The sequence below is a fragment of the Muntiacus reevesi genome, chromosome 1 (genome assembly GCF_963930625.1).
Source record: "Muntiacus reevesi chromosome 1, mMunRee1.1, whole genome shotgun sequence".
NCBI classification, from domain to species: domain Eukaryota; kingdom Metazoa; phylum Chordata; class Mammalia; order Artiodactyla; family Cervidae; genus Muntiacus; species Muntiacus reevesi.
Genome location: NC_089249.1, coordinates 169,218,265 through 169,238,208, shown reverse-complemented (window position 1 = coordinate 169,238,208; position 19,944 = coordinate 169,218,265). Strand labels below are relative to the sequence as shown.

General features: G+C 48.7%; 1 protein-coding gene across 1 annotated transcript in view; it reads right to left on the bottom strand.

Moving 5' to 3' along the window:
• DLGAP3 (DLG associated protein 3) overlaps positions 1–14,880 on the bottom strand; it is a 41,108-nt gene extending 26,228 nt beyond the window's left edge. Inside the window, exons 1-4 of the mRNA XM_065916787.1 lie at positions 14,800–14,880; positions 12,237–13,391; positions 7,723–7,928; positions 7,320–7,392 (exon numbers count right to left, since the gene is read on the bottom strand). Of these exons, the coding sequence (XP_065772859.1) occupies positions 7,320–7,392; positions 7,723–7,928; positions 12,237–13,340 (1,383 nt within the window). The 5' untranslated portion in view covers positions 13,341–13,391; positions 14,800–14,880. The remainder of the gene's footprint in view (positions 1–7,319; positions 7,393–7,722; positions 7,929–12,236; positions 13,392–14,799) is intronic.
• Between the last annotated feature and the right edge of the window lie 5,064 nt (positions 14,881–19,944).

The following is a 19,944-nucleotide window of genomic DNA, read 5'->3' as shown; positions in this document are numbered from 1 at the left end:
TCGCTCTGCTGTGCAGGCTTAGCTCCTGGTCAAGGGATCAAACCTGCATCTCCTGCACTGGGAGGTGGATTCTTAACCATTGGACCACCAGGAGAGTTCCAAGACACTATGTTTTGGGGTAATTTTGTATGCGGTGATAGGTAACTGGGCTCCCAAGTGATGCTAGCAGAAAAGAGCCTGCCTGCCAATGCATGAGACGTAAGAGACCCAGGTTGGATCCCTGGGTCAAGAAGATTCCCCTGGAGGAGGGCATGGCAACCCACTCTGGTATTCTTGCCTGGAGAACCCCATGGGACAGAGGACCCTGGAAGGCTACAGGCCAAAGGATAGCAAAGAGTCGGACATGACTGAAGCAACTTAGCAAAACAGGTAACTAATATAAACAGTGACATAAATAAGAACTAAACTTTTATTGAGTAAAGCCATTGAGAATTCAAGGTTTATTTGTTATAGCAGCCACTATTACCTTAGCTAAAGCAGATTAGCTTTTAAACTATCCTTAAATTTTCTAAAACTTAAAAGATAAAGCTGAAAACATAAGGATAGAATAAAAGCTTTGGGGGAAAAAAAAGCAGAAAGATTTCCAAAGAGACCAAATCAGATTTCTAGGTGGGAGGAAGGGAGAGGAAAATTAAAACACAAGTAATGAGTTAAGTAGTAAATGAAACAGAACTGAAAAGAAAAACAGAGAACCAGAAAATATATCTGAGGAACTTACTCTGAAGGCAGCAAAGAGAGATAAAGAAATGGAAAATATGAACGAGAGGTTAAGCTATATAAAGGAAACAATAAAAATACCCCAAATACAACTAACAGAAGTGCTAGAAGAGGGACTAGATAAAATATGTCTGTGTTAGTCGCTTAGTCATGTTCGACTCTATGTTACCCCATGGACTGTAGCTTGCCAGACTCCTCTTTCCACGGAATTCTCCAAGCAAGAATACTAGAGTGGGTAGCCAGTCCCTTCTCCAGGGGTCTTCCCGACCCATGGATCGAACCTGGGTTTCCTGCATTGCAGGTGGACTCTCCAGGGAAGCCCAGATAAAACGCAGAAGAAGCAATATTTTAAGAGATAATAACGGTTGTTTAGTTGTGCAGTCATGTCCAACTCTTGCGACCCCATGGACTGTAGCCTGTCAGGTTCCTCTGTCCATGGGATTCTCCAGACAAGAATACTGGAGTGAGTTGATAATAACAGTCATTAAGAATTTTCCAGACTTATGACTTCAGACACAACAGAGTGAGGATACCAAACCCTATGCCCTAACACAACTATAAAGCTGCACAAAGCTCTCCAAAACAACCATTTTATCACTCTGAAAATCAATCAAAGTTATACAACAAGGAAGCACATTCATGAACATTGCTGAACTTTGGGTAAGAACAATGAGTCTGTAGTGTCCACACCTGCAGTTGATCCCATAACACAAGTTCCCAGCTCTAAAAGTTGCAATAGTTCAACTAGGGTGGACCAGGCTATGAAAACCAGCTGCTTAACTGCCACTAACAAAGGGGCTCACTTTATTTTGAGCACTGTCCATTATGGCGTCAAGAATAAGAATAACCAGCTGCACTAACAGGTTGAGGTTTCAGCACTGTTTGGGGGCAAGCAATGGGACTGGCAGACGAGACAGGAACTTGATGGGAAATTCTAGGGGGAAAAGGTAGCCACAGAGAGTTTGATAAGCACTTCACATAATCTGGGTTAACTAGAGGCTGGGTGCATATACCACAAAAATCAGAAACACCTTAAACCCACCCACATATCCCTGGCCAATGGAGCCTATGCATATGTACAGAAGAAATGTAGGAGAGCCTGTGAAAAATAAAAGCCAGAGCAGGCTTGAAAGTGACAATTCCTCAGCTCACAGAGAACCATAAAAGGAGAGAAAGAAAACCTTACTGGCTTGAAGTTTTTGAGCACAACCTCTGATCAGTCTCTGGCTGGACACTAAGCTACGCAGAGACAGGGTCAACCCCTAGGAAAGCAGGCTTTAAAATAAAAACAAGAAAGAAAAAAATTAGTGGAGACATCAGAGGCTACACCTGGCAAGGTAGATAGATTTCACAGATTTAGACCAGGAATTAACAAATAAACAAAGCAATAGCAATCTTCAAGAGGTAAAATAAGAATCCAGAGTTGCTGCAATATATTAGATAAAATGTTCAGTATTCAACCAAAAATTTTATGACACATGCAAATAAACAAGAAAATGTGGATGTCCCCGAAAGTTTGATTTATTATACAAAGACTACAAAGTACTTATTATAAGAATGTTCAAAGAACTAAAGGAAATCATATTTAAATATTTAAAGGAAAGTATGACAATAGTGAGGAGAAGGCACTGGCAACCCACTCCAGTACTCTTGCCTGGAAAATCCCATGGGCAGAGGAGCCTGGTGGGCTGCAGTCCATGGGGTCGCGAAGAGTTGGACACGACTGAGCGACTTCACTTTCACTTTTCACTTTCATGCATTGGAGAAGGAAATGGCAACCCACTCCAGTATTCTTGCCTGGAGAAGCCCAGGGATGGGGGAGCCTGGTGGGCTGCCGTCTAAGGGTTCGCACAGAGTCAGACACGACTGAAGCAACTTAGTAGCAGCAGCAGCAGCAGCATGACAATAGTGATGGCATTAATAGAAAATCACAGTAAAGAGAAAATTTTTTTAAAAGAAGAAAAGAATCAAATGGAAAGTCTAGACCTGAAAAGTACAATAACTGAAATTTAAAATTGGCTGGAAAGGCTCAGCATAAAAAGTGATCAGTAAAACTTAATATAATCAGAATAGATTATCCAATATAAAGAATACAGCAGGGTGAAAGATTGAATAGAAATGAGCAGTGTCTCAGAGACCTATGGGCAACATCAAGTATACCAGTATGCATGTAATGGGAGTCCCAGAAAAAAGATGAGAGAGAGGAAGAAAACATATCTAAAGAAATAATGACCCCAAACTTCCCAAATTTGCCAAAAACCATTAATCCACAGGTCAAAGAAACTCAGTGAATCCAAAGTAGGCTAAATACGAAGCAATCCATACTCAGACACATTACAGTCAAATTTCTAAAGATAAAGAGAACATATTTTTAAGAAAATCTTAATAACAACAAGAGAAAAACAATTCATTGCATACCCCCCAAAAATTATTAATTGAGTTTTCATCAGAAACCATGAACACCAAAATCAGTGGTGTTCAAAGTGTGTAGCACTCAGTGTATAGTCAAAGTGCTAAAACAAAAAAACTATCAACCAGGAATCTATATTCAGCAAAACTATCCTTAAAAAAATGAAGGAAAAATAAAGATGTTTCCAAATAAATACAGACTGAAGAAAGTATTGCCAGCAGAGCAATCTTATAAGAAATACTAATGGAAGTTCTTCAGGTTAAAAGGAAGTGACACCCAATGGTAACTCAAACCCACAGGAAGAAATGAAGAACACAGAAACGGTAAACATGTGAGCAAATATAAATATGTTTCACACTTTTTTCCTCAAATTCTTTAAAAGACATAAGCTTTTTAAAAGGTTAAAAAATACATAAGATTGTGCAAAGTAATTATTCCATTACTATTATCAGTTTATAATAAGTTTTAGGCTTACAACATATATATAGGAAATATATATGACAATAATAGCACAAAGAAGGGAGAGGCAAAGGAAATATATTAGAGCAATGCTTCTATATTTTACTAGAATAAACTAGGTTTCAATAAATTACACATGTAATTCTTAGTGTAATCACTGATGCACTAAATAATGTAGTAAAAGGAATTAACAAAAATAAATAAAACAATACACAAAATATTTAATGCAAAAGAAGGCATAAAGGAAGAAGAGAGGAACAAAAATGACATGAGACAATCCAACCAAATCAATAATCACATTAAACGTGAATAGACAAAACGCTCATTCAAAAGGCAGAGATTGTCAGACTGGATCAAAAAGCAAGTGGATTGAAAGTAAAAGGATGTACCAGCAAACAGGAACATGAGAGAAAGTTCCAGATTTGATGAAAGACATGAATTCTCAGACTCTGGAAACACACGTGTGTGTGTGTGTGTGTGTGACCATGCACACACACATACACATCATTGCGAAACTGCAGGACACCAAAATCAAAGGCAAGATCTTGAAAGCAATCAGAGAGAAGTGAAAATCACCAACAAAGACAATTGGGTTAATAGCAGACTTCTCAACAGCAACAACAGAACAGATGACAGAGGAATATCTTCAAAACACACAGAGAAAATAAATGTTGATCTAGGATTCTATAATAAGCTAAATTATGTTCAACAGTGACGGTAAACTATATTTTTGGTTAAAGGCAGAATTTGCCACTGACATGCACTGAAAAAAATTAGTAAAGAATTTACTTTAAAAGGAAGGAGTGAGGGAATTCCCTGATGGTCCAGTGGTTAGGATGTAGTACTCTCACTGCCTGGAGCCCAGATTCAACCCCTGATCGGGGAACTAAGATCCCACAAGCCACATGGCACAGACAAAAACAAAATAAAAGGAAGGAATGAAATGTAAGAAGATACAGTGAGAGGGATCTAAAATACTGTACATGCTAAAGTACTAAAGTACAAACTAAAATACTCCAACAAGTACATGTGAGAAAGGTAGAGGTGATCAAAAGTAAATGGAGAAGACAGTGGATGGAGCAGGTAACTTGGAGAGAAAGAAAAAGGGTACCAGCAGTTTGGTTTTGGACATTTTAACTTTAAGATGTCTACTCATTATCCAAGCAAGATTTCAATACACAGTTAGAGATTCATGCCCGGTATTTATGGGAGAATGTGGGCTGATGATAAACATTTGGAAGTCATCAGGCTCTCAATAAGATTCAAAGCCACAAGCCTAGATGAGCTCGCCCAATGAGTGAGTGTAAGGAGAAGTCCGTGAACTTCCAGATGTTCAAGCTGGTTTTAGAAAAGCAGAGAAACCAGAGATCAAATTGCCAATATCCACTGGATCATCAAAAAAGCAAGAGAATACCAGAAAAACATCTATTTCTGCTTTATTGACTATGCCAAAGCCTTTGACTGTTTGGATCTCAATAAACTGTGGAAAATTCTGAAGGAGATGGGAATACAAGACCACCTGACCCACCTCTTGAGAAACCTGTATGCAGGTCAGGAAGCAACAGTTAGAACTGGACATGGAACACAGACTGGTTCCAAATAGGAAAAGGAGTATGTCAAGGCTGTATATTGCCACTCTGCTTATTTAACTTATTTGCAGAGTACATCATGAGAAATGCTGGGCTGGAAGAAGCACAAGCTGGAATCAAGATTGCCGGGAGAAATATCAATAACCTCAGATATGCAGATGACACCACCCTTATGGCAGAAAGTGAAGAGGAACTAAAATGCCTCTTGATGAAAGTGAAAGAGGAGAGTGAAAAAGTTGGCTTAAAGCTCAACATTCAGAAAAATAAGATCATGGCATCTGGTCCCATCACTTCATGGGAAATAGATGGGGAAACAGTGAAAGCAGTGTCAGACTTTATTTTTGGGGGCTCCAAAATCACTGCAGATGGTAACTGCAGCCATGAAATTAAAAGACGCTTACTCCTTGGAAAGAAAGTTATGATCAACCTAAATAGCATATTAAAAAGCAGAGACATTACTTTGCCAACAAAGGTCTGTCTAGTCAAGGCTATGGTTTTTCCAGTGGTCATGTATGGATGTGAAAGTTGGACTGTGAAGAAAGCTGAGTGCTGAAGAATTGACGCTTTTGAACTGTTGTGTTGGAGAAGACTCTTGAGAGTCCCTTGGACTGCAAGGAGATCCAACCAGTCCATCCTAAAGGAGTTCAGTCCTGGGTGTTCATTGGAAGGACTGATGTTGAAGCTGAAACTCCAATACTTTGGCCACCTCATGTGATGAATTGACTCTTTGGAAAAGACCCTGGTGCTGGGAGGGATTGGGAGCAGGAGGAGAAGGGGACGACAGAGGATGAGATGGCTGGATGGCATCACCAACTCGATGGGCATGAGTTTGAGTAAACTCCGGGAGTTGGTGATGGACAGGGAGGCCTGGCGTGCTGCAATTCATGGGGTCGCGAAGAGTCGGACACGACTGAGCAACTGAACTGAACTGAACTGAAGAAGAAGTCTAGGAACTAAGCCCTGGAAAGCTCCAGTGTTTAGATCCTGGACGAGTTCGTGGGCCCCAGTGAGACTGGGCAGATATGCAGATGGGCCCAGTCTGTGGGCCCACAGACTGAGAACAGGCAGCCAGAGAGAGAATCTAGAAGAATCTAAAAGATGTGGCATCCTCAAGGCCAACTGAGAAACGTGTTTCAGGAAGGAGAGAATCATCAGCTGTGTTAGACATTGCTGATGGCTCAAGTGAAACAAATACGGAGCATTAACAAGTAAGTTTAGCAACATAGGCTGGTCTTATGTGAAAAGATGACTGTGCCAGTCAAGATTCCCTGATTCAGGAAATGTAACAAAGAAATGCTGAGAGACAGCAGCAGCAACAAACAATGAGAGCCAAGGAGGATAGACTTTTGCATTGCTTTTTTTCCCCAGCAAACAGTAAAAATAGCTAACCTTTATCAAGTGCTGGCTCTGTGCCAAGAACACTATTATGATGCCTATTTTTAAATAGGGAGAGTGGGGCTCAAGAAAGTCAAGTAACTTGCCCCAGGTCACTCAGCTGGTAAGGAGTGGAGCTGGAATTCAAACCCACCTAAAGCATTTAATTACTAAACTGCACTGCCTTCTTTAGTTAAGGGGAAAGTCTATACTTAGGTATAGAACTCACACTTATAAAATACCAGTTTGGGGCCAGCTTCCTTGTGTTTGCATGTATTTGTCACTGAATTCCCCAACCCCCTCTAAGACAAGCATCACTACGATTGTCATTTCAACAATGAGAAAACAGAGGCGCTGAGAGGAAAGTATCTTGTCAGTGGTCCCAGGGTGGAGTGGAGGGGAGAGAGCTCAAGCCCTGATCATCTCTGAGACTGAGGCTCTGCCCCTCTCCAGTCTGTGCAGTCAGTCCTGCCTTCTACACGGGGTGGGGGGCGGTGGGGCGGGACCAGGACAGGGCTAGGGAAGCTCAGAGAATTGACATTGCCCTTCCAAGTTCATCACTTGGAGGATGCTTGGTTTTTAACGATGTGACTCTCTGAGATCCTCAGCCTGATTCAGCTCGGAGAATCCCAAGGCAGGCTTCCCAGCTCCCCAGAACCAGACCTGTGCTCTCTTCAGCGGCAGATTCCTGATTTGTAAGGCCTAGGCTGAGCATGGGAGCGCATCCTCCTCCCCACCCCTTCCCCCTGGCATGCTGGGCTGCTTCCTACCTGTCCGGTGGTGAGGGAACGGCTGTAGCCAGGAATGGAGCTCCGCGGGTGGATCCGGGGTGGGACACAGCAGCTAGGAAAGGTCAAAATTCCAGATTCAGAATGGGGATCTGCTAGGAGGTGGGAGAGGGGAATGAGAGCACTGGGGTCCCTGAGTGGGTTCTATTCCTCAGAGACCCCCAGAATCTCCAGGAGGAGACTCCTGAGTAAAAGGACTGTGCTAAAGAGGGATTGAGATAGAGGCTTTCACAGGCACCCCCTCTTTACATGGGGCAGAGCGAGACTGCCCAGGTGAGCCCCAAGCCGGGAACCTGCGCGGTACCCACGCGATGCACATCCCCTGCAGGCACCCAGGATCAGCTTCCTGCCCCCCCCCCGCCCCCCAGCTCTCCCCTGTCCTTACTTGATCCGGGCCTGGTCCACACTGGAGGAGCGGCGAGCGGTGAAGCGCCGGGCGGCCGCTTTGGGAGACGCCTTGGGGCTGCCATCTGAGTCTCCGCTCTCCTCGTCCCCCATGGCTTTGATGTAGCTGCCGCTCCGCATTCTGCGGCAAGGAATCTCCCCGTCCTTGCCCCCCGTGGGGTAGCCCCCCCAGTCCTCCTGCGGCACCTGCGGGGACAAGGGGCCGTAAGCACCTGCTAGACCTGGGAGCCGGGCCCTCTTTCTCCACGCCAGTGGGAGATGCACAGCCCGGGCTCAAGCAAACCACGTTCAGGAGCATGTCACGGCAGGTCAGGACATGCCTCTTCATCCTCCACGGGCCTTCTGCTACTTAACTGAGGGCCATCTAGAGAGTCTAGGGGCTCCCATGATAGGCGCAAGAGGTTGAAGCTCAGAGGCCAAAGTGACCTATGTCAATCTCACCCCTAGCAGTAAGGCATCCCCAACTTCAGTCACCTTTCACCCCTCCTTCTCCTTCATCCTCTTAATGTGCTTACATCCCAAATCCTCTGGCGTCCCCCTCCCTTCTGTGAGGAGTCACAGAAGGAGTGGCATCAGTGTGTGTTCCAGAAAGAGCACTTCAACAGTCCAAACAGAGGTTGGATTGTGCAGAGCCAGGAGCAGGGCAGGGGCTCAAGTGGTGAGAGGAAGACCAATTAAGAGACTGATGCTGTTATCCAGGCAAGAGATGATGAGGCCTAAATTAAGACAATGACAATGAGGGGGAAGAGAAGATGGAAATGAGAGGTGTTCAGGAGCATCAGTGAGCCTGATTAGACGTAGGGGGTGAGGGGGCGGGGAGGAGTCGTGGAGGACCGGGAGGCTGCCGGATGTGGGAGGACCTGGGGGGACCGGGAGGACCTGGGGGATGCTGGTGTTGCTCACCGACCACAGAATCCCAGAGAAACAGATGTGGGGGAAAGGTGATAGGTTCAGGGTTGAGCATCTTGAGCTGGCAAAGAACTGTGGAGCAGGTGGTTGAGTGTGTGGTTCTGGAGTTCAGTGGAGAGATCTGAGCTGGAGGCAGACATGGGGGAGTCTTGGGTGGCAGCTGAATCCATAGGAGTGAATGAAACAGCCCAGAGGAGAGAAAAAAGAGAGGTGGGCAGGGATCCACTGACATTTAAAAGGGGGACTGCGAAGAAAGGGAGAGAAGCCTATGAAGTCACCTGTGAAGGAGTGGGCAGATGGGTGGGAGGGAAGTCAGGAGAACGCCCTGTCACGGAAGCAGGAGACATTTCCAGAATAGAAGGAGTTGATAATGTCAAATGCCACAGTGCATGCTAAGGTTAGCGGTTTGGGCTGCGGAGTTAGAACCATATTCAAATTCTGGCCCCATCACTTGCTAGCTGTGTAAATGTGAGCAAAGTTGTGTTAAAGTCTGCCACAGTTTCCTCATCTGTGAACTGGTAATGCTAATTACGCCTGCATCACAGCACTGGCGGAAACAGTAAATGTACCAACAGAGAGTAAGCGTTCAATGTTAACTATCATAACGGTAAGCACTGAAAGATACCTTTCAAGGAGGGCTCTCAAGAGACCATTGGTGACCACTGCCAGGACATTTTAGAGGCCAGGAGTGTGGAAGTCAGACTCTAGTAAAGCGGAGAATGAAAGGAAACGATGGAGTCTATGCTCTAAGAACTTGGAAAAAAGGGGACACAGAAAGGAGACGGAAGGGGGTATGGGGCTAAGGAAAGTTTTCTTTTTTTTAGGACAAGAGCCATCTGGGCATGTTTGTGGGATGTGGGAAAGAGTCAGTAAAGAGAAAGAAAGTCTTTAAATGTGGGGAGGAAGTGGGGATAGTTCATGGATGAAAGGGATCCCAGGGAGATGGGCGCAAGCCCTGTGGAGGGGTCACCCTGGGATGCACGGTCCTGGCTTCATCTCTGGGCCAAGAAGGAAGGGGATGATGAGGGCTGGGGATCTTGATGAGTTTGCAGGTGGGTGAGGGAGTCCATAATGGTTGGCCTATGCCCATTGAAAAGAACAGGCTAAATGAGGGTCAGGGTCAGGGTTCGGGGAGAGCATAGGGCTCAGGAGAAGAACAGAGACTCTAGGGTGAGGCTAGATGAAAGGCCAGAGATCAGTGTGAGAACAGGGACGCAGGGATGGGTGAGGGCCCATGAAGGAGCCCTTGGTGGGAGGACAGGGCTGAGTGGGGGGCTGGGCTCAATCAAATGGGAACACAGGGAGGAGACAAGGCTCCATAAAGGAACAAGGGCTCTGAGTGAGAAGCGGGGTTCTGGAAGAAGGTTGCGGGAGACCTGAATCCACTGGGAGAATAGAGTCTCCCACTGGAGACTCAACAAAAGGGCTGGGGATCCAACCAAGACACCTGGGCTGATGCGGCCAGCTTGCCCTGCTTTTGTGCCAGGGGAGTACAGGTTGTCTGGAGAGCTTCCATAGCCCTTTGTTCTCTGCCAAACAGGCTCAGGCTTTCCAGTCCTCAGATGCCCTGGAACCCCAGCCCCTGATAGAGCCTCCCCTTCTCCATAGTCTACAGAGAGGAGCCACAGGCAGGCAGAGGGAGGTGACAGGCCAGCCAGGGCATGCTCTGCCACACTGCAGGGTTCCCACTCCATAGCCACTGCAGAGCTGCCGGCTCCTCCGCAGGACACTGTGAGGCGCATGTTAAAAAGGGGGCCCCCAGGGAGGTCAGGGCAGCCCTGGAGAAGCAGCAGGGAGCAGTGGGGTGGAGGCAAGGCTCCAGGGGTGGGAGAGGAAGGGCTGGTGTTCTCTCCTGAGCCCTTCCTTCTGGACCCTTCAGTTCCCAATTTAGAGAACCTTCCTACCCAGGGAGAGGGCAGTGCAAGACTAATCCTGAATCCTACAAGTCTCCAACCTCCCCTTCTGTGTCTCACCCCTTTCTGCTTCCACCATGGCCCTTGAGCTGTTGTGAGTTCCCCACCCAGGAGAGCCCTAACATGTGAACAACTTACCAAAAAGGCCAGTGATACCCAAAGGACATGTGCAAGCCCAGTTCTCCATGCCTCTGAACATGCTGCAGCCTCTTCCCGGAACACTCAGGCTTGGAAACACTGCACGCGACTAACACCAACTTGTCCACTGCGACTCTGTTCGGGGACATCCTGCCCAGAAGCTGCCCTGAGCAGCCCCTGGCCACCACCACCCAAGCGGGTGAGGTGTCTCCTCTGGGCTTCCGAGGTTCCCAAGGCTCCCTCCTCTCGCCGTCTCACTCTATTCTGTGTGTGCTGTGCGCTTGGTCGTTCAGTCATGCCTGGCTCTTTGCCACCCCATGGACTGTATGTAGCCTCTAGGCTGCTCTGTCCATGGGGATTCTCCAGGCAAGAATACTGGAGTGGGTTGCCATGCCCTCCTCCAAGGGATCTTCCTGACCCAGGGATTGAACCCAGGTCTCCTGCATTGCAGGAAGATTCTTTACCATCTGAGGCACCAGGGAAGCTGTCTTGTCTAATCCACTGTGAGCTCCTCCAGGCAGCATCTGTGTCTGCCTCTGCATTCACAGCACTCAGGGAACACTCACTGAATGAATGGATGTGGATTAACTATGTGAAATCTGAGTTTGGGGGATAACCCTAAGTCTACTGGACTTCTAGGACTTGTCTAGACTCTTTCTCCTCCAACTATAGGAGGGCTCAAGAAGACACGTCAGGGGATGTGGGAGAGGAGCGTGAGACAGAGAAGAGGAAGGTGGATGGCAGGAAGAGCCCCTAACCCCATCTCTATAGGATGATGGAGAGGGGACAGTGAGGGATGGGCCAAGGCTCCATAAGAAGAAGGGGTCAGAACTCCTAGCCTCACCTGCAGACACCACAGAGGTGGTAAAAGAGGACAGGGACAGTGCGCCAGTTATCACCTGCACCATCCCCTCCCAGGAAGCCCTAGCCCACCACGGGGTCTGGGGCTCAGACTTCAGTGTGCACCCCAGCCCAAGAAAACCCACAGGACAGATTCCATGGATCTTCCACAGCCTCGTAGGTGTCCCAGCTGCAGGTTCCCCAGAATGACAACACCAGCAGAGGCACTTTCTGGAAATAACTGACCTTCATATCCGAACGCTATCTGGACCACCCAGATTTGGGCAGAAAAGAGGTCTGGAGAAGGCCCGGGGGCGAGACAACTGCTTTCCAACTGCTGACCTCCAATCTCAGGGAAGCACAGGCAGGCAGCAGCACTCTGTCCTGTTCACTGCTCACCCTCAACCTCATTCTGCCTCCAGCCTCACAAGACAGAGGCCAGCACAGCTTGTCCTAAACAGCAGGTAAAAGAAAAGTCTTCCTGGCACTGACATACGACATCAAAATAGAAGGGCACCCTCGTTGCACAAATGGGGAAACTGAGGTCCCCAAAGGGGTTCAAGGTGTTATAGTACAGTGAGGTGGCTCCAGACCCGTCATCATGGGAAGAGCCGGCTCCCATCCAACCCTTTCCATGGCCCCCAGGGTAACAACACTGGTGAGGGGCCTGTCCCCCACCCCACCAAAGCCTCACCTGCAGATAGTGATAAGTCCTGGCTTTGGCCTTAGCCTCCGGCCCCAGGAGCCCCTTGCTGGGCCCGGCCCCCGGGTATCCATCCCGGCCCTGGCTGACCATCATGGTATGCCAGGCACTTCGCTTGACCGATTGTCCATCCAGTGACATGGACATGCCAGTGCAGGCAAGACAGCGGCCTTCCGACCCTCCTGAGCGCCCCTTGAAGCTCAAGTCCCGGTAGGACCCATCCGGAGCCTCCAGGCAGAAGGGACCCCCGGGCTCCCCAGGGGGCCGCCCGCCGGCCAGGAAGCCGCTGTCACTGTCCAAGTTGTCGTCGGAGCTCCACCAGCCCGCGGCCTTGGCCTGGTGCCGGCCGTCCCCCTTGCGGTCCTTGCTCTTACTCCTCTTGCCATGCCGGGCCTGGTGGTGGTGGTGATGGTGGTGGTGGTGGTGGTGGGAGGCGTGGGGGCCGCCAGAGCTCGGGCCTGGGTAGCCGTCCCCCCCGGAGCCACCTCTGCCCTCGGCCTTGGGCCCATTGTAGTCCCGCTTCCCTGGAGCCTCCAGAGAGTGGGACTTGGCAAACAGCTTCTGCACAGAGTGAACCAGGTGCCGGATGCGGCTGGGGCTCTCGCTGCGGGCCTCCGGGGCGGTGCCAGAGCCCGGCCCTGGCCCGGGCCCGGCCCCTGCCGGACCCCGCTGGTATGGCAGCGTGTGGAAGCCATCCTGTTGAACCGGCAGCTGCTTTTCAAACTGGTCCAGCAGTGTGGGAGGCAGGCGGGGGGCACCCTTGCCCTGCGGGTGGCCCACACAGTCTTCACAGGTGTCGAAGGGGCCCTGGCCGGGGTACATCCTGGGGAAGGTGCTGCTACCCCCCCCAGCCCCGGCCCCTCCTGGCCCTCCCTCGGGGCCTATGGATGGCCCCTCGCTCAGGCTCAGGGGCCCTTCAGGAGAAAGGTGTCCCAGGCCAGCTCTTGGGGCACAGAAGCGGGGCTCGGTGGAGAAGGCCTCCCCGGAGCCCACCAGGTACGCGGCCCTGGCAGCAGGGCCCACGTCCATATGCTGCTGGTCGGCAAAGCGGGCTGGGCGGGGATGGCTGCCTCGGTCGCCATGGTAACCCCTCATGGCCTCAGCAAGGGCTCTTCATAGCGCTGGGGGCCAGGCCCCAGGAACCTCCTGGGAAAATAGGGAGCAATGGGATTAGGATCGAACAACTGGCCACTTGACCTGAAACTTTTATCAGGTATTCTTAGCACCGTTTAGGTAATGCATACCAGTCTGTTGTGGTTAATTGTACTGTCCACAAACAGGCTTAAAAGTCATACTAGACAAAGACACTCACAAGGGCACAAAATAATATCACCATTCATCAAATGCTGCAAAGATGATAAATACTTATTCACAAGAGGAAATGTCCTCAACCAAACGGGTTTTTTAAAGAATTTTAGGTAACCAAGAGTAAAAAGATACCAATACAGACATAAAAACAATAGTCAAACATACGAGCCATTCTGTGAACTAGCTTCTAACAAGCTGGTGTGAGGCAAATTGAGCCAGAGCCACACCTGTGTCCCATCCCTTCCCAATTCCCCTGCTATGAAGAGCCAGGGCTCTGGGTCACAGCTCCCAGAAGCAATAACCAAAGAGAACATTGGACCCAAATCTACACATCCATCACGAGACTGTAGAATAATCCCTCCCCTTCCTTCCACACCCAGTTCCTTCCATCTGGCTGGAGGCTCATTCTCCCTCCCCTCCAGGGCTGAGACTGGAAGGGATAACCTGAGATGACTCCTCCCTCCTCTTCTGGGTTCTGAATATTCCCTGATGAAATATCTCCCTGTGCCTTTTACCGCCACCCCCATTCCAGGAGAGGAGAGGTCATGAAGTGGGGAGAAACATAAAAGAGGCATGCTGGCTATTCAAGCAGCATCTGAATCCTAAACTGGGGTTAGAACCCAGGAGTTCCTCCTCCCAGGAACAGTGGGCTGGCAGGGCAAGGAGGTGATGGAGGAAAAGCGTTGGAACCAGTGCCCCTGGCCCCCACCCCAGGCTGGCCAAGGCTGCAGGACAGAGAGGTCAGCTCTCAGCAAGAACTGCCTCCAATCAGGGCTCCAGAGCTGCCAGGACAGGAGCTACAGCAGGAGGGAGTGCCAGCAGGAGGGACAGGGACCACGGAGCTGGCAGACGGCGCCCTCCCTCATCCCAGACCAGGCTCCTGGGCCATCTGCTGACTGTGAGGAGATGACAGCCTCAAAGACTCCAGACAGCAGCACCTCCAAGGTTCTGCCTCCCCTCCTCCTCACCACGGCCTCCCCATGCCCACCACGGTTCGAGCTTCTTCCAGATCCCGCTCACAGTTCATCTCTGAGCACTTGCCGTGTACCGGTTACTGTGCACACCCAGTGTTCTCTAATCCCCCTGAAATCCTATGTGCAGATGTTATCCACATCTACTCATGAGAAAATAGCCCAAAATGGTAAGGTCACAAAGCCGGTAAGTGGGTGAGTCACTTTGCATCAAGATTCAAACCCAGCTTATTTTGATTTGAGAACCCTATCCCCCAGACTCTCCTAGCACTCACCATCTGGGGTGTCCCATCCTTGGTGTCAGGATCTCCACCGCCAGGCAGAATCCTAACTTCAGAAGGCGCAGGGCCACTGGCTCCTAACCAGAAAGAAAAGGGTGGTAAGCAAAGAGGAAAAGAGATTCTCCCAGAGTCCTTAGAGGACCAGTCACTGGCCTTGACAGTTTCCCTGCCCAACCCCCCAGGCCAGGACTGATTGGATCCCCCATGATGCAGAGCCTCTGGACCCCCAGGGAAATGAAGTTGGCTTCATTATGCAAATGCATGCAAATAAGCTTACAGGTTGGACTACCTCCAACTGCAGGTGTCTGTGTGATCTGTCCGTGGTGCTGAGCCACTGCATTTTCATTGCCCTCAAATATGATTCCATTCCACAAATATTTGTTGAGCAGCTACCATACCAAGACTCAGAGTGAGACATGAACAGAGGTGATTTAAGTGTGGTCCCTGTCCTTAAGAGGCTTATAGTCTAACAGGGGGACCAACCTTTCACATGAGATGGTTATTTTAGGTCCCTGTATTTTTGCATAAGCTGCTCCCTCCTCCTAGAATCTACTTTCATCCACCACCACCCCCCAACACATTCCCCTGGCTAACACTTATTCAGATTAGGCTCCACCTTCCCTTGAAGACTTTTCTGGGTTATGCCTCTCTATCACATTTTTAGAATACCCTGGGTTCCCCTATGAAAGCAACTATCACATTGCACTGAAATTGTCTGTTTCAGATTCTGTCTCCCCAAGTAGAATCTGGTCTTCTGCAGAGTAGGAACCAAATTCTATTTATCACTGGATCTCCAACACTCAGCTCGGGCCTTTGCCCAGAGATGGTACTTAACAAATGTTCACTAAATAGATGAATAAATGACTGTGCTGTAAAGAGGTTCCAAAATGTTAGGCCAGTTAAGATGAAAGCAAGAAGAGATCCAATAGAGGGAAACTGAGGAAGACTTCCCAGAGAAGAGTGTGTCTGAGATGGAGAACAAGATGACTGTGTGTAAGGGAGATGGAATTCCCAGTGAAGGCAAGAGCATGCACAAAGGCAAAAGAGGTGGGCAAATAAGGAATTTTAAGGGGTGGGATGAGAGAGTTCCAGCAGACATTGGGGGTTTGGAAAACACTGGGAAGACATGGGAGAGAGAGAGAGTCAGAAAGGAAGACGACTCTGAAGTTTGCAGCAGCCGTGACTGGAAGACTAATGATGCCATTATTAGACACAGGGATGTCAGGAAGAAGAGCTAGCTTTGCGGGCATGATTAATAGTAGTGGAAGAGACACAGTCAGACAACAAGAAGAACTTCCTGACCCTGAGGGATGTGAGACAATGAGGAAGATTGTGAAGTCTCCTGGAAATCTTCCATGGTGGGGAGGGTAGGACCTGTCCAGCCTCTGGTCCACCCTATGGCCTGAGCTGGAGAGGTTGTTGGTTATCCTGCCTGGAGGGGAACTGGGGTGACCTTACAGATATCAACTGCCTATCTCCAGATGACAATTCTTTTCCACCGTTACCTCTCTCTGGAGAAGCAGAGGGGACTTCAGACCAAAATGGCCTCTCAAATAGTTATTGGAAAAGCACCTAGAAGCATCTCTCCACCTTGGAAAGAAGCTTTGATAGCTTGGTCTTTTATCCATGGCACAGTCCTCCTCTTCCTACCTACCCCAAGCAGGACCCATGTCCGAGATTCACAGCACAAAAGGCCAGTTTGGCAGAAATCCAGACCACCCATTTGCTTTGTCTGTGGCCACAGCAAGCCTGGGAATGTCCACACCAATGGTCTGGACACTCCCAGGTTTTCCCATGTCCCCCACCACTACACAGGTGCTGCTGCCAGTCGCTGAGCCTTCATCAAGATCTTATCAAACTCAGTCTCTTTAGCATCGATCCATGTTCTCCCCCACACCCAGAGAAGGGCATGGCAACCCACTCCAGTGTTTTTGCCTTGAGGATCGCATGGACAGAGCAGTCTGGCAGGCTCTAGTCCACGGGGTTGCAAAGAGTCGAACACAACTGAAGCGACTTAGTACACACGCATGCACCATGTTCTCCCAGCTCTAGCCTCAGAGGAGATGGGCCCCTGTATTTATTCCTCTCCAGACAAAGCACTCCCAACTCCCCTTCCCATGTCCTACAGGGTAGTACTTGCTAGTGGAAAAAAAGCACAAACCCTGACACCACAAACCCTCAGACCACCCTGAGACCAGGTGACCCACCCTCTCGAAGCCTAATGATACCTGCTCACCTGTCTCCAAGGATTTTAGTATCAAGTGATACAACGTACATGAAACCACACTATAAACTCTAAAAGATTACACAATATAGTCCCCCATGTGAAGCCCTCATTCTGGATTTCCAAAATCCCCAATGTCCAAATACTACACAATACAATCAAATTCAAATTACTGGGAGAAAAGGAAGCTATCCGATTTCTGGATTTCTTAAAGAGAAGATTTAATTGATACAGATTTAATTATATAAGCTTCATCCTATATCTCACGATTATAATCACATTCCTCCCCATTACTAAACATAATCAATAGGAAGGAAAAACAAGTGAGGAGGGGACTAATAATTCAATCCATCACCATGTCCTATGGATTTTGTTTCCTAAAAATAGATCTACCCACTTATTTCCAAATCTACCAAATCACTGTCAGCCGACTAGCCAAAACTCATTCTCAACCTCCTTTGCCCAGGCTCTCTTGTACCTAGAAGCCACATGATTCACATTTAGATAATAACACATACATAAAAAAATCTGATGAGAGTCTCTGGGGAAGATCGTGCCTTTATAATAAAAGGGGCAGGACTTGCCAGTATCATCCTCCCTTTCTTTTCAGCTTGAACACAATCACAATGCCTGGAGCCAGGGCAGCTGTCTTGCCACCATGAGAGCAAGGCATAGAGAATCACAGAAATGCCAGCCCTGGAGTCATCAAGCCAGGGAACCAACAGAGGCAGTTGCCTTCCTCCAGGCCTAAATGCAGGAAGGAATAAAGTCCTTTTTATTTAAACCACTGTTGGCCAGATTTTCTGTATTTGCAGCAGAAAGCGCTGCTAACTAATCCAACTACCTCAGAACATCATCTCCTGCCTGGATGTCTGCATAAGCCTCCTAAATGGTCTCCCTGCCTCCATTCTTACCCAGTTCCCCTCCAAATGGTCATTTGGAAACACAAATCTGATCATGTCACTTCTCCGCTTAAAACTCTTCACTGGCTTATTGATGTTCTTAGGATAAAATGCCTTAACCCATCCAACAAGGCCTGCAGGCTCTGGCCCTTCCTGGGCTTCCAAAATCCTCTCACAACACGCTCCCCTCTTGCTTCCTCTGCTCCAGCCAGGCTGGTCTTTTGCAGTCCCACAATCACTCCCATCACGGGGCCTACTTCCCTCCCATCTGGAAAGCTTTTCCCACCCACCTCTGCCTTGCTAACTCCTACACACCCTTCAGATCTCAGCCCAGTTGTTGCTTCCTCAGGGAAGCTTTCTCTGGCCTCCCTGACTAGGTCAGATCTCCCTGCTGTTTGCTCTCAAGGCACTGTGTACCTCTATAGCTCTTCTATCATTACCATTTTCAATTTGTGTGATTCAGAAATTGTCTGTCTCTCCCATTAGAAGGTAAGCTCCATGGAAGGGCAGGAATTCCATCCATCTTATTCACTGCATTATCTCCCCCATTCCTAGAACAATGTTTGGCAGATGGCACGTGTTGGAAAAGTGGATGCAGACCTACAAAGAACAAGACCCATTCACGTATGACATTTTAACTGCCTCCTTGGAAAAGCCCCTGATGCTGGGAAAGATTGCAGGCAAAAGGAGAAGGGGGCGGCAGAGGATGAGATGGGTTAGATGGCATCACCAATTCAAGGGGCGTGAATCTGAACAAACTCCAGGAGATGGAGGAGGACAGGGGAGCCTGGCATGCTGCAGTCCGTGGGGTCACAAAGAGTTGGACATGACTGAGTGACTGAACGACAGCAGAAATGCCAAGGGACAGATACTACCCCACCCCTCAATTCACAGGAGAAGAAACTGAGGCTGGGAGGGCCTAGCGGACAGTCCCAAGGCTGCACAGTTGGTGGCAAACCCAGAAGTGAAACCCAGCGTAGCTTCACTCCAACGCCTTAGCTTTTCTCCTTCCCATGCTGCTGCCCAGGGAAGCCAAACTGATTAAACACCATTCTGAAGGAATGCAGTAATGGATTTGGTTTTTTAAAAAAAGCAAACACAAAACTAAGAACCTCACACATACCACACACTCCAGAGGTAACCAGAGTGTGGTTTAGCCCTTTCCCCTGTGTGGTGAGTACTGAATTTGTTCCAAGCCCAAGGTGAGAAGAGTGAAGAATAAAGGAGGCTCCCTGAAGCCCTCGGACAACTCTGGGTGCTGGTCTTACTTTCCCCCGTTCTGTGGCACCGAGGCATCTGCCTATTTCCCCAGGACACAGCGATCTGCCCAGGGGGTGAACCTCTGGGCCCAGGGAAGCAGCCACTTTTGCGATCGCCTGTGGCTGGCTGGGAAGTAGGGGGGTGAAGGAGGTTAGAAGGGTGCCACATGTGACACATTCTCTGATGCAGCTCACATCTTTCTGGGGTTGGAAGAAGGACCACACATGCCGTCACCAAGAAATAACCCAATTTAGCACCAACTACACAATCCAGCAATTAGCTTCTTAAACCGGAACTTGCTGGGGCTGCCAGGCTGGCAGGGTTGTTGTTACAAATTTCACTGGGAAACCAGCTGTGTAATTCGCCAGGAGGTTGTCACTGCCCTAAGCAATTACCTTCCAGAAAAAGAATGGAAAATGGAGGAAGGAAAAGGGCTGCAGAGGACAAGAGTCAGGGTGCTTTCTTTTCCTCTCCCCCAGGGCCCTGCTTGGTCAAGCCAGCTGATTTTCCTTTCTTGAGACCTAGGTGACTCCCGAATTCCCTGCATCAAAGTAGTTCCTGGTATAGCCTCTGCCGTCAGACTCTCAGGGTTCAAATCCCTTTCCATTCACTCGCTCACTGTATGTACTTGGGCAGGTGGTTCGCCTCTCTCAGCCTATTTTCTCTTCTGTACAATTAGAGTTCTCAGAAAGCTACGAAGGCCATGAGGGTCGACTAGGTAAAGCATATAATACTGTGCCTGGCACATGGTGA